General features: G+C 38.7%; 1 protein-coding gene across 2 annotated transcripts; it reads left to right on the top strand.

Annotated features, from left to right (window-relative positions):
* The first annotated feature begins 1,364 nt into the window (after nucleotides 1-1,364).
* On the top strand, nucleotides 1,365-14,624 carry LOC143287448 (eukaryotic translation initiation factor 5A-1-like). 2 transcript variants are annotated; one of them, XM_076595440.1, is made up of 5 exons: nucleotides 1,365-1,472; nucleotides 5,086-5,278; nucleotides 7,136-7,240; nucleotides 10,228-10,374; nucleotides 11,710-14,624. In XM_076595440.1, the coding sequence occupies exons 2-5, from the start codon at nucleotides 5,111-5,113 to the stop codon at nucleotides 11,773-11,775; spliced, it is 486 nt and encodes a 161-aa protein (XP_076451555.1). In that variant the 5' UTR covers nucleotides 1,365-1,472; nucleotides 5,086-5,110; the 3' UTR covers nucleotides 11,776-14,624. The 2 variants fall into 2 exon arrangements, with proteins under 2 accessions (XP_076451555.1, XP_076451556.1); XM_076595441.1 differs by having other exon boundaries at nucleotides 1,435-1,464.
* Nucleotides 14,625-14,912: the final 288 nt, after the last annotated feature.

The following is a 14,912-nucleotide window of genomic DNA, read 5'->3' as shown; positions in this document are numbered from 1 at the left end:
GAATAGAGAATACTTTTGAAATACTTAACAAACAGTCCGTTTCAGAATGTTGTAGACTTCTCGAATCTTCAATATGGAGCAGATGTCAAGCTTGTGCTTGTGACAGGATTTCATGCCCAAAGGAAAAGGGGATTATATCTGAAATTACACGATACAAATTGATGGATTTCCCATCGTTCTATCACAGACTAGTAACCTCTCTGGTGTCTCGAATAAGACTAGATGCTTTCAAGACACTCAGTGAAGTTTAGCAAAAACGTTTATTGTGCCAGTGTTTGTGGTCAGCAGATCACACGAAATCATTTTGTTTCAGTGTCAAACGATTGTCAGGTTACGTTCTAAAGTCTTGTAAAGTCAGAACATTTTCAGAACAAAACATAAAAGAAATAATGTCCAACCAATTACTGTTGACTGAAATTGCCGAATCCCTGTTACATAGTCCAATAGGAGTATTTCTGTGATGCGAACATCCGCGGCCGGGATATTGAATTTCACTGATTTTCTCTTTATTGGTGTTTATGTTGTTAATTGCCGTTACACAGATATTTGCGAATTGTTGATTCCATTGTTCCACTGAGTTTACTCCCTTTTTTTTTCTGTATATCCCCCTTTAACCACCATCTACAACCCGGCCAAATCTCTCTCTTTCTCCACACACACACACACACACACACACACACACACACATGACACGTCTAATATCCCTCAAAGTGAAAAGACGTTAGATTAAAGAAAGACATCAATTTGAACCTGAACAACGGGAACACAGATGTCAAAAAAGAAAAAAAAAAAAGAAGAAAAAAATAACTTAGATAATCAATGAAATATTTCTTAAATAGGGGATGCGGGTATAGTGCCTAGAATTATCCATATATCTTTATATATCTCTGTCTCTGTCTGTTTGTTTGTCTGCCTGTCTGTCTGTCTCTCCGACTCAGTCTCTCAGTGGTCCGGGCGATCCGACTCTCGCTGTCTCGGCTTTGCGCTTCTCTAAAATCTCCGACTTCTGTGAACAGACTATAAAAATACAAACCAGCTAAGTCAGCAGCGGAAAAAAATTTACAATGTCTACGTGTAATATGTTAATGTGTTTAAAGCCTTTTCGGCACATGATCATTAAATTTTTCTCCAATGTCAGTTGAAAGATGTTCTAAATTAATTTCGCCATTGTGTAGCGAGGTTTTTTGTGTTTGTATAGCTTTGTTAATTTTTACCAGTATTCAACAGTTCTGGGCACACTTTGTACAAGGCAGGAGTGGGGAGGGGGGTCATTTGTTATTAATCTCCCCCCACTTCACGTCTGAAGTAAAAAAATTATTTTTATTAATATGAAAACACGCTATCTTAGCAACAAGAAGTCTTGTTGAATTATCGTTCTTGGATAGGAAGGCGCTTTAAAAACGTGGAGCGCATGCGCATTCGGTCTTTTCTTCAGCAAGCCAAATCGGGGCACCAGGTTAACACGTGAGTAGGTAAGGATCGACAGATTGTTACCAGAAGAGAAGTGTTTTCATGCTGTAACTAACGTTTCGATGGTTGAGAATGTTGTTTCATGTTACTGTATTAATTTTTTTTGCGGGGGAGGTGATTTATTCCGACCAACGTTGTTCACAGTAAATTAAGAGTTGGTCTGAACATCATGTGTTCGCCATTTTGGAATCGAGATTCCACTGACCATTGTCCATTGTAGGAATACCTTGTCACTTCCAAAGGTCGTGTTAGATTGTTGCTGTTAAAATGAGTTGAAATGTATTAAGGGACATAACAGTTGAGATTGACATGTATCATAGTCTGTTTTCGGTCGTCGATTTGTAAGATGTTTAGCGCGTCATTTTTGGGATTGCCTGTAAACTATGTAGATTACATATCTACTGTCTTGTTGTACACCTCTCTGTCCACAGCATGTACTGTTTTGTCAGCATCACCAGATATAGACATGTTTTTGTTGTAATTTTCCATGAATTTTGCCAGTGGTTTGTTAAGAAGCAGTGAAGACGTTCAAGCCTTATGAGTGAAATCTCCAATGTGTCGTTCCCAGCTCTCCTCTTCTTTCCGTTACACGACCAACATCGACTTCATGCATGCTGGCTATTTTAATGTCTCCGTAACCCACCAAACGCTGACATGTGTTAAAAGATCTTCAGCGTGCGTATTTAATCTTCTGTGTGTGTATACACACGAAGGCGGTTTAGGCATTGGCAGATCTGCTCATATGTTGACCTGGGAGATCGGAAAAATCTCCACCCTTTACCCTGCTATTGCCCCCGTCTCTCTTACTCACTCACTCACGCTTTAATTATCAGTAAATCTGGCATCAGCGGACCTCTAATATTGGAATAAAGTGTTTTGTGACTGACAGTTTTGAAGTTGAAGTACCTCATATCATTGGGTCATAAAAGTATAAGAATTTTAGAAGGGGGAAAGTATGACTTAAGCAGGTGACAATTTTACTGAACAGAGTCCAAGCTTTTCTGAATACAGGTTTTTGAAACGTGTTCAGTGATCTGGTGGGAGGCAGTTTCTTTGTACCTGCTGTCCTGCAAAGGATGAATGATGCGAACATCAGAGATCAGGAACATGCTAGCTGTCTTCACAGTGCTGTCTGGAAGAGGAAAAAAAATCAGACATGGAAGATTGAAATCAGTGGATTTGGTCATTAGTTTACTGTTGTTGATGGCAGACATAGTGATTTTTTTTAGAAAATTTTATTTTTTACACATTTCAGTCTTCCATATTGTGTAATACACAAATGTTTTTAGTAGTTGAAGGCAGACACAGTGAATTTATATATATATATATATATATATATATATATATTATGTGGCAGTGTGAGCCAAAAAAACAAAAACAAAATAATATAAAAATAAGTCAATAAATATCAAAAATAAAAATGATTAAATTGTGGATAAAAAATTGAAAAAAAAAGGAAATAAGTATTTAATATATGAATAAATAAAACCCAGGGATTATTTCCCTTAATAAATAAAGGCTTAACTGCACACATTAAATTTATAATTTGCAGGATCCCACCACATCCACAACTCACTCGCTTGGCTAAGAGTAAGACAGGACAACACACCGATACGACGAACAACAATATCAACACCCTGTCACACAGTCCAAACAGGACACCATACAACAAGAATTTACAGAACAAATATACAGCCACACTAACAGTACTCAAATTACAACAGATATTGCTTTATCATATTCAAACAAACATTTGCTCCTAGGTAGCAACAATTAAATCATGCCATTTAGGACATAAACCATCAGCAAGGTGATCACGAAACACACCCTTCTAAACACTGGAACACACACCAAAAAAAGAAAAGTTTATCCTTTTCTTTGGTAACATCTTATGAAGTTTAAAATATAATATTTAAAAAAAAAAAAAATTATTATTTATTTTTTTTATACTGCAAGGAACCAGTTCCAGAAATCTCTTGGCACATTCCAAAAATAAGATCCTGATGTGGATGCCCAAAATGGCAAATCAGACGTCGGTGCCAACTACAGTAGTACACCGGCATGCAACTGGTAGTGTTATCAGGACACTGACAATATTGTTTGTTGCACCAATAACCAACAGTGGCTCTTGCGACATCTGAACTCAGATCAATTCTTTTCTTTCTCAAATCCACGTTCCACACCCACATTTTTTCTTCTTAAAACATGGAGAAAATCTTAACCAAATCTACTCAGTTTGGTGTCATCCTTATTATGATACGATTCTACAGATAAACAAAATATTGTTTTTCATCTATTTCTAACAGCTATTATTTATGCATTTTTAATCATTTTTGTACAGAAAATATACCTTTAAAACAATAACAGGCTTAACTAATACAGGGTGCAGAACTTCTTGGCGGCTTCGTAAAAACTAAAATCGGACTATTCACATCAAATTTAAAGTATAATCCATAAAATTATTCATATGACAAAAATAATCCTAAAAATAAAATTAAAATACTCATCAATACTACAAATATTCTTGGTTAATAAATTAGAAGAAGAGCATTAATAATTGAAAAAAATTAACTTCCAAATTGTTTTACCTCAGTCAACTACAAAACATATATATATATTTTTTTTTCTTGATACACATTTCAATCTTCCATATAGTGTAATACACAACTGTAGGTCTATTGTGCATGAATTTCAGATTTGACAAGTTTGTTTTTGTTAAATCTGTAGGTTGCATTTTAAGATTTCTGATCAGCTTATTTGCAGGGCAATCAAGTGTCACTGATTGCATGACAAATGGGTACTGTAAGTTAAAAAATAGAACAAATGGAATGACTGCTGATACTTTTAAACAGGTGTCTGCTGTCACTGTAATACTTTTCACAGATAAGTCATTGGGTATGGACAGGGTATGACTTCAAAAATGGTAGTTGTTCAACAGTCCACATTGCTACAGTCATAAAGTACATCAGTTAAAATGGATTAATTAGAAATTGAAAATCAGAACAAATACTAAACAACTGTTCTGAAAATCAGAACTGATGAGTTGAAGAAATTTTCAGTTCACAGATTTTTCTTGTCTCAGCAATAATGTAATTTATATACTGGAAAATAGGGAATTGGCATATGTCTACATTCCTTTTAATTGCAGTACTTAAATGCATTGAAATTCACAACTTGCTCTAGAATAGAAAGAAAAAGGAGGAACACTCCCCCCTTGCATACCTCTCTCCAAAACCATCCTTAAATAAATGCAAGAAACAAAATGAAAAAAAGCATCGCTGTCACTTAAGCAGTAGCTAAATTGTATGTTGTTTTTGGATTATTAAGCACACATATTCTTACACAATGGTAAGTGCAATTTGGGACATCCCAAGCTCTGCTCAGCTATGTCTTGCATTACTTTTAACTATTTTCAGTGATGTTGCTTATAACCACATTCATTTGATGTGTCTAATAGATGGGTATGATATTGAAATAATAAACTTGACTAATTTGTGTCATTTGGTGGTTTTTAATATGTACAGTCCTGATAAAGTCTTCATGTTAGTTGGGGATTGTAATGTCTGTGTATGAATGACTTGGGTGGCACATAACTTTTATTTTGTATTGTTGCAGAAAAATAACACTTAAAAGATCCACAATGGCTGATGATGATCACCACTTTGAATCTGCCGACTCTGGGGCATCTTCAACCTACCCCAAGCAGTGCTCTGCCCTGAGGAAGAACGAATATGTCGTGATCAAAGGTCGTCCATGCAAAATCGTGGAAATGTCTACCTCAAAGACTGGCAAACACGGACATGCTAAGGTGAGGTGGCCAGCTATGGTTTTGAAATACTCTGGTGGATGTGTTTGTATGCATATACATTGCTGTCAGATTTGTCTTATCCTGTACAATAGACTTGTAAATGACCATTATTAACGTCGTATGGAAGGGAATAATTATAAATCTGTCACTTAAATTTTTTTATTATTATTATTTTTTTTAACATGTGGTCGACCCGGCTCCTGACATCTCATCATTTTATTTTGTGTATTTTTTTGTCCCTACAGATTTGATGCAGCATATATGGATAAGTCTGATACTTTGACACCTTGAAACTGAAAATGTCATACACACCACCCCTCCTTTCCCCGCTAAAACCCCTGTCCTACTCCACTGATGTGCCCAGACCTAAATTGAAACAAAATGTCACATAACCCCTCCTTTCCCCACTTACCTCTATGTCCTTCTCCACTGATGTGCCCTGCCCCAAATTGAAACAATCGCAGCCCCATCCTTTCCCCACTTACCTCCATGTCCTACTACACTGATGCGCCCAGACCCTAATTGAAACAAAATGTCACATACACCCCTCTCCCCTTCCTTCCTCTCCCCCTTCCCCCCTCCCATGTCCTGCTCTACTGATGTGCCCTGCCCCAAATTGAAACAATCACACCTCTCCTTTCCCCACTTACCCAACCTACTCTACTCATGTGTCCTGCCCCTAATTGAGACAATCACACACCCCTCTTGCCCCCCTCCCCCTCCCACCACCCGTCCTACTCAACTGATGTGTCCTGCCCCAAATTGAAAATTGATGTTGATTTGTGAAGACCATGGGATGATTGCTGTTGTGTGTGAGGACCATGAGATTGTGTGAGGACCATGACATGATTGCTGTTGATGTGTGAGGACCATGAGATGATTGCTGTTGATGTGTGTGAGGACCATGAGATGATTGCTGTTGTGTGTGAGGACCATGGGATGATTGCTGTTGTGTGTGAGGACCATGAGATTGTGCGAAGACCATGAGATGATTCCTGTTGATGTGTGTGAGGACCTCGAGATGATTGCTGTTGATGTGTGTGAGGACCTGGAGATGATTGCTGTTGATGTGTGTGAGGACCTGGAGATGATTGCTGTTGATGTGTGTGAGGACCTGGAGATGATTGCTGTTGATGTGTGTGAGGACCATGAGATGATTACTGTTGATGTGTGTGAGGACCATGAGATGATTGCTGTTCTGTGTGAGGACCTGGAGATGATTACTGTTGATGTGTGTGAGGACCATGAGATGATTACTGTTGATGTGTGTGAGGACCATGAGGTGATTGCTGTTGATGTGTGTGAGGACTATGATTGCTGTTGATATGTGTGAGGACCATGATTGCTATTGATGTGTGAGGACCATGAGATGATTGATGTTAACCATCTGCCCCCTGAATCGCCCAGTATTGCCGGAAGTCCCCTATTCAATCCCTGAACTGCAGAGTATTTAGAGAACGAAAAAACAAGCGTGCGTGCGCGCACACACACACACACACACACACAAAAGATCACTCAGTCAGTTTTCATGATCTTCAATCCACACACATCTTCAGACTTTTTCAAGAACATGTTGGATTTTTTTTTTTTTTTTTTTTCATTCTTCACAATTAAGATGTTTCCAGTTTATTGTTTGTAAAACTTTGACATTTTCTGTTTATCATGAGCTGTCTTAGTGAAATAAATATTTCCTTGTTTATATTTTGTTGTAATGTTTTGTTTGGTACATAAAAGTTTAGTGCAGAGGTGGTTCCCTTCACACAAGATTTAGAAGTTTCCTTATGATGTTTCTGTCATGGCCAGAGGGTTAATCAGTAATGTGTGACAGGACTATGAGATGATTTATTCTGTGTGCAGGTTCACCTGGTCGCTTTGGATGTCTTCACTGGCAAGAAGTACGAAGACATCTGTCCTTCCACCCATAACATGAGTTGCCCGGTGGTCACCAGATCGGAATACCAAGTGAGAACTGCCTTCAATTCTCTTGTTTCATGTCTAGTTTTACAATTCTTTGCAACTTTTTTAAGCAGGAAAAAAAATGTGGGAGGTGTAAAGTGTTCAGGATTAAGCTTCCTTACCAGATAAGAAAATTGAAGTTTTTGCCTGCAACATCTCAGTGCGTTTGGTTGCTACATTAAGGCGAGCCCTACACTCCTAGCCATGCTGCTTTGCACTGGTAGGTCACAATAATGTATGGACCATAAAAAAGATTTCTTTTTTTCAAAAGAATAATATATTTTCCACTGCTCCTCGAAATTAAACAGAAGGCAGGTTATGGGAAGGGAGGCTTTGACCATGAACAGAAGGCAGGTTATTATGGGAAAGGAAGGGAGGCTTCCACCAAAACAGAAGGGGGTTTCTATGGGAATGGAAGCTTTCAACAGAAACGGGATGTTACCATGAGAAGGGAAGCTTCCAACATAAAAAGAAGGGAGGTTACTATGATTAGGGAGGCTTTCACTGTAAACAGAAGGGAACATAGTATGGGAAGGGAGGCTTTCAACTTGAACATAAGGAAGGTTAGCATGGGAAGGTAGATAACTAGGTATAGCTGCTGTCATTTTTGGCTGTCCATGATGGCCTGGTATTTTGCACAGGACAGGAATGGGACCTATTATTGTGTCTGTACCAGGTTAGATACAAAAATGATTATAGGGGGAAAATCCTCCATATTGCCTGGAACTAACCATTTATTGACTATCAAAAGAAAATTTATGAATGACAACTGTAACTGTTTATTTCATGGCACTTTTTATAAAAAGGGTGTTGAATTAATTAGAAAACCTTACTGAGTTACAGGTTAGTTTTAAGATTTACAAATTTTGGTCTGCCATCATGCTTTAAACTTAGTCTCTGTGGGAAGCTTGCAGCTTACAGTAGCTACTTATGTCATGTATTATCTGTTTGATAAAGTTGTGTAAAACAGGAATGGGTTTCAAGGCCGACACATAACATTTAAGATGCATGCATATTAAAATGGTGAAATGCTGGTCTGATGTGGGCAGGACTTTTCAGGTTGATGTTGTGTTCAGTGATGGTGAAACAATTCTAGGGATTTTTTTCTTAACCCTTTCGCTGCCAGGGAAATAAGATTTAAGTGAAATCTATTTGCCAGGTTTTTTTTGTTTTGTTTTTTTTTCACAGAAAACGTGTACAAATTTTCAAAAAATTCTGTGCTCTTTGTTATTGGAGAAAGACCCATAAAAGTATATATTTTCTGAAAGGTAAATGAATAAAGAATACAGAAAACATGATATTTTCCCATTTTATATATTTTTAGTGACATGCTGTTGTTTTGAAATAAGTGGGGGGTTTTTTTGGTCACATTTTCAACTTGTTCATTACAAACATTAGTCAGGTAATTTGCACTAAAATATCATATTTTCTGGACAAAAGGATATCTGCACGCACAAAATCATACTAGAAAAACCACAATAAAAAAGAATTGAAAAAGAGATATACACAATGCATTGTGACTTCTCCAAGTGATACGGATGTGAGGCCACACCCCCTCAGTCTCCACCCCCCCTCCTCTTCACCCCTCTCACACGATCACTGTATCCAGTTCTCATGAGACTGTGTTGGCCGAGTATCAAGAAAATCGCACACACGGTGTCCTGCTAATAATTCAGTCAGTCTGTCGTCAGCTACGACTGTACAGCCGGCATCACTGACTCACTGATGTATCTTGGCCACTCTCTTGATTGCTCTCTTTATTTTCTATCAAATCGTCCTATAAATGTTCATCACTGTCTTCTTCGAATTTACGCTTCTATTCTTTCTGAGCATCAGCTAAAGAAAGCAATCTTGGTTGATTTAGTTCGCCACCATCGCATGTCTTGAGCACGGCGTCAGTCCGACATTTTGTTGAGTGAGTGAGGAGAGGAGCCAGGCAGTCACTGTGGCCAGTAACCCAACCAAAATGTTCAAATAAAGGATTGCCTCATGACGTTGATGGTGTTTCTAGCTATGAATAGAATCTAGAAAGATTCCCCAAGCTAAAGCTACCAGCATTTTTGTCAACGAACTGAATGCAAAGCAGGGAAAAGAATATTTCGATGACGAGTTATCTCTTCATTGTGGCAGTGAAGTGTATATGCTTGCTATGACGAGTTATCTCGACTTATAGGCAGCCTATGGGTTAAATGGTGGTAGTATGGTCAGAAGGTTGGTGTGAAAATAGAACTGTTATGATTGAGAAAAGTTGAAAATAAGGCCAAATGAATACGCTTAATAGCAAAAAAAAAAAGCGTAAGACGAGACAGAGCGAAAACCTGACAAGATGGCGTGGAGAGCCTTGGCCAAAGGAATGATTCAGCACTTATAGCTTTTAGAGGCGTTTGATTGGCTAAGAGCGGATCGGGCAAGACGGGGCGTCTTTTCACTATTAGCCGCGCGAAATTTGGCCAAGCAGAGCAAACCGATAGGCCTAGTTTGCATCTGTTTGACATGTTAAGTATATGCATCACCAAACATGGGGTATAATACAAACTCCTCCTATTTGAAGGTGTCACATTTTGTTGGAATTAATGGGCTAATAAGGGTTTAAACAGTCATAGAAGTGAGAAAAAGACTCGGAAAAAATAAGGGAACCATTTCTAGGGCTGGAAAAGATTTAGGAAATGCAGTGCAGGAAGTCTTGGAAAAATATTTTGCGCCTTTTAGGGACTTCGGGTGTCTTGAAATTAAAATACCTTGGACCAGTAGCTTTCAGCAGCTTCATGCATTTAGAGAAAAATATGAAAGAACATTGATGAAAATTTTACATTGATTCCAAGATATCTGACAATCTTTTGTCTTTGGTACAGCAGAATTTTTTTTAGTCATGTGTATTGGATATAGACAATTTTCAGTATGGTCTGGAAAAAGTATGGGACTTTAAGTTGCATGTATTGGAACAGTGAGTGTGGAAAGGAAGCATGCTAAAGGCAGCTGCTTGGTGTTTTCAGGCAGTGAGTGTTGACGGTGAGTATCTCAGCCTGATGGACGACAATGGTGGCATGCGTGAAGACCTCAAGGTCCCAACTCCAGAGTGTGATGTGTACGCACAGTTGAAAGATAAATTGGAGAAACTGAATGAAGGAGAAACCTTTATGGTGAGTTTTACTGCTCGTTTCAGAGAAAGTTGGACCCAACCACTTTTTGTTGTTGTTAATATTATTAAGGAAAAAAAAAGTCCTTGCATGAGTTACAGTTACCCTTTTTTTTCTTCTCTTTTTGTCACCATGAAGTTCAACAATTATTTTTCTATAATTTCTGGCAATAATTGCTTTCTAGAGTGATAACTTTTTGAATAGTTATTTTATATGAATACAAAGTTTGAAAGATTTATGATGATTGACTGATTTAATTTTTAACTTAATTTTTATTGTAACTGATGATAGAATAATTGCATGTGTAATTTTCCTATTTCTGTGTTGAAGGTTTCAAAGAGAGAAATAAAGTTGAGTGGAGATTCAATGGAGAGAACACTTTTTGTTGTTGTTCTCCAACACAGTAGCCATCTTAGTTTCCCCTATCCCTCCTCCCCCTGCCCCCCCCCCCCCCCTCACACCCTACCAGTATCACAGAAGGGTATATCGAATTTAGAGGGGAAGTCTTGTGGGTACTAATTTTGGAGGAAAGATGAAAAAAAAAAGAAAAAAACTGATGCACACAGTATTGGTCTCACAGGACGTTTATTACTGAACAACACTTGCACACAGTAATTTTCATTTCACTTTTAGAACAAGCACACATACAGTGTGTATTACTTAAGGTGAACGCACATACAGTCCTCTTATCCCTTTTGGGTGAACAAGCACACAGTGTTTTCATCTCACTTTCAGAACAAGTACATATCAGATTTTTATCTTTTTTAGGTGAACAAGCACACAGTCAGCTTTATCACTTTAAGGTGATGATAGTGTTTTTCATCTGCTAGGTGAACAAGCACAGTTGTTGTTTTTTTTTTCATGATTCAGGTGATCAAGCATGCAGTGCTTTACATCTTTTAGGTGAAAAGCACACAGTGTTTTTCATCTCACTTTTTTTTTAGGTGATCATATTTACAATATTTTTCACCTTTTTTTGTTTAACCAGGACATATTCGACGATACTGGGGGTGTTGGGAAGGGGAATAATGATCAGTATTTGAATGTAACTGAATAAACTGAACTCAGTGTGACCTGCCACACATTTCTAACGTACTAACATAGCCCTTGTATGGCCCTGTGTCTTTGGATAGGCTGTGAGCAGTAGTGATCAGTAAATACATTTTTTCCAACTGAGGTGCAAGACAGTAAACATGTCATATTGTGTTAATTTATTTCCTTATTAAGACGTCTGGCTGTGAGGCCTATTCTAGAAGCTCTGTGCGCTTCAGAGTGACACACACTGGTGGATTGTTTCACATGTAGACACAGTACCCATTTCCTGTTGGATTGTTTCAGGTGACCGTGCTGAAGGCGATGGGGGAGGAGATGGTGGTGGGCACCAAACAAGACAAGTCCTCATGAGGGCTGCTGAAGGACTGCTGACTGACTGGTCTGTCCCACACAGCGGCAGCAGCACTGTCAGGGGGAGGACAGTCCAGTACCTATCTCCATATAGCTTTCTTTCTTTCTTTCTATCCAGCTTGGCGCTGAGGGCTCTGACGTTGCTCTTTCTCTATCTTTTCTCTTTTTGTCAACGTAGAAATTGAACACTTAGGACATCACTGGAGGGGTTTTTAGTGTGGTCTCTGGTCAGAGGGTAACTTCCTGTATTGACAGCTATCCCCTCGCTGAGCCAAGGCCCTGATCAGGTAGTTTTCTTGTGCACTGCGGACTGTGAGGACCTGACTCGCAACTCAGGAACTGTTATGAGCTGGGTCAGAGGGAGAGACCTTCACGCCACACAACAGGGGTCTGGGGGTCTGTGCTCTTGTCAGAGACACTGTTGGTGGTGATTTTTTTTTTTCTTCTCTCTTCTTGGATTAATGATTAACCCACAATCGTGTTTTGTCGTACAGGTTTAAATGTTAGTGAAGTCTACAGCAGAGTTGCTGAATCATGGTGAGTCAGACCTGCTGTTTGCTACTAATCATGATGTCTCTAGCAGATGTGGTCACTGTTCGAAGTTGACTTGGAAGATACAGCCGCAGACTTTTTCTGTGAAAGCGTTTCATAGGACTTCGATAATTGAATTTCAACTATGAATATCAAGTTTGTTTTGGGCACTTGTTGAATTTGATGTGATGGTGGTTTCTTTTTTTTTCTTTCTTTTTTTTTGCCCCTTTTTTTTTTTTTTTGCTGTGATGATTCAGATTCTCTTTCCCTCTCCCAGAGATCAGTTTGTGTGGCTTGAAACGTCACACACAGGGTGTACACAGCATTTAAACCATTTCAAAAATGCATCCACTCTTGTGTGAAATATGAAGTGGGAGGATGTCATTGAATTAAATTAGTATTGGTTAGCATTGTTTGGTGGTGGTTGAAAAATGAATAGATTACAGAGATGCAAGATGGCTTTGATATCTGTCCCAAATTTGGTCCCCCTAGTTAGACATAAATTTTGACTGTTCAAAGTACAGACATCAGTTGTGACTTGTTAAAAGTATGTCAGTGTTTTGTTGTTTGGGAAGAATGGCTGTGGATGCCAGGTCATGACAGGGCAACACTTATTTTCACTGTGAGCATTTCAACATGGAGCTATGCTATTGTCTTTGTTTTCCTTTGTCATTGGTCATGGTGATAGTGTACAGGGATTTTATACATTGGACAGTCTGACAGATAGTTCTGTTTAAGACCCCATAAAATAGGACTGTGTGGTAATCAGTGGCAAGCAGGAAGAAGTGAAGGCAGATGATGTCGGTTCTGTGAGACATTTCCCCCGTGGCCTTGAGCCAGTGGTGTTAACCAGTGGTCCACCAGGTCAGGCTGTTTGGTCATGGGCTGCTGTTCTTTGTCTAATGTTTAATACCCCAGGGCGAAATGACAGCTAGTATTCTCATCTAAATAGTTTTTATCCAGGATAGTTAGTATTTTACTTGAAACATGAAAGAGGGCAATAGTCTTTGCTGGTAGTTAGTATTTTACTTGAAACATGAAAGAGGGCAATAGTCTTTGCTGGTCAGCTGATGCGTTTGTAGAACGAAGTTATGATAAGCAGTGACTCCATTAAAAAAAAAAATATGTGGAGATGGGGTGTATACCATTAATCCCATTGGTCATATTTTGACATTATCAGCTTCGGATACTGTTAAAGGGACAGGTTTTAGTTAATTTAAAAGCGATAGAGATTTGGTTTTGGCTGTTACTACTTTTGCAAGCATTTAAGTAAATGAGGAGAGGTGCCTGGGACCTTTTTTAAAAAAAAAATTTTTTTTGGGGGGTCACATGTGGCTTACTGGGCTTCCACAATATGAATAGATGCGGCTACTAAAGATCAGATTTCAGATATGTTTAAAAGTGGTTAAAAAGAGACATAACGGAATGGACAGTCATTGGATATAGACAAACGTATGCATCCCATATTTACCAGCAGGGATTAGCCAGGGTTAAGACGTGCTTCCCCCCCCCCCCCCCCCCTTTTTTTTTGTGTGTGTGTTTTTTTTACGTGCACTAGTCATGTCCTAGTCTGACCATCAGTGTTTGGATGGCATAGTCTGGGCAATCTCCTCTTTTGTCTATCACTCCACCAGACTCGGCACAGGATAGGTATCTCTACAGGTTTGAGGGGATGGGTAAATAGTCACTGTGTGCATGTTTGGATTTATTTTTATTTGATTAAAGAAACAACTCTCCATCTTCAGCTCAAACAGTTCAAGTTGCTCTTTAAGCTTACATGCCAGAATGTCGGGACTTGTAGGACTTCAAGGTCACATCAGTTCAGAAGCCAAATTTATAAACACCATTCTGAAAGTTGTCCAATACAGTGAACCTATGAGAGATTTGAATGCTTCAGTGTTTTTATTGTAGATAAACCTCTGATAGTGAAACACCAATCATGAAATGGACATTTTTTCTGTTGGTTGTGTCCTTAGTAATCTGTATGAAGTTGACAATTGTTTCTGAATAAGGCTTTTTATGATAGTGGACAGTATTTCTGTTGGTTGTGTATTGACTTTCTGGTAACCTTGTCAGAGTTTCAATCAGGTCAACGTTTCCTTATTCGGAAGGTGCAAACAGTCTTTAACTGACTCATTCATGAAGTTGTTGATACAGCGAACAACATGAGCATTGTATGGGTTAAGGCATACAGTTCTAACTAGTAGGGCATTTTTAGTGACTGTTGTTTGTAAAGTGTGCATTGATTCGATTGCCTTGAAAGTATGCTATCAATGAGTGATCATCCTCCTAATCAATGAATAAATGATGAAAACTTATGGGTTTTGGGTTTTTTTTCTGTGGTGAGATGTGTTTCTAATGTGTGCTGAAGCATAGCAGAGTGTGTGTTAGCTCAGGAACATTTTAGATAGGTCAAATGCAGGCGGCTGCTGCCTTGTCATGGAGGTCTAGAAAAGTTTTGGAGAAATTGGGAATTCCAATTCCAGCGTTGGAAAAGTCATGGAAATATATTTTTTTTTTACCTTGCAGCTTCTGGAAGTCGCGGGATTTTCACAGACCCCTTCAAGAGCTTCAGTTAGAGTTGTCAAAACGTGGACTGATCTATA

Source organism: Babylonia areolata, chromosome 11 (genome assembly GCF_041734735.1).
Source record: "Babylonia areolata isolate BAREFJ2019XMU chromosome 11, ASM4173473v1, whole genome shotgun sequence".
Classification (NCBI taxonomy): Eukaryota; Metazoa; Mollusca; class Gastropoda; order Neogastropoda; family Buccinidae; genus Babylonia; species Babylonia areolata.
The sequence above is the reverse complement of the archived record's forward strand: the minus strand, read 5'-3'. Positions and strand labels throughout refer to the sequence as shown.

What these genes read in the sequence shown, in the direction of transcription:
- LOC143287448 (XM_076595440.1), top strand. Translation starts at nt 5,111, where the DNA reads ATGGCTGATGATGATCACCACTTTGAATCTGCCGACTCTGGGGCATCT. An exon ending in TCACCAGATCGGAATACCAA is followed by an intron (nt 7,241 to 10,227) that starts GTGAGAACTGCC and finishes TGGTGTTTTCAG; the next exon opens with GCAGTGAGTGTTGACGGTGA. An exon ending in ATGAAGGAGAAACCTTTATG is followed by an intron (nt 10,375 to 11,709) that starts GTGAGTTTTACT and finishes GGATTGTTTCAG; the next exon opens with GTGACCGTGCTGAAGGCGAT.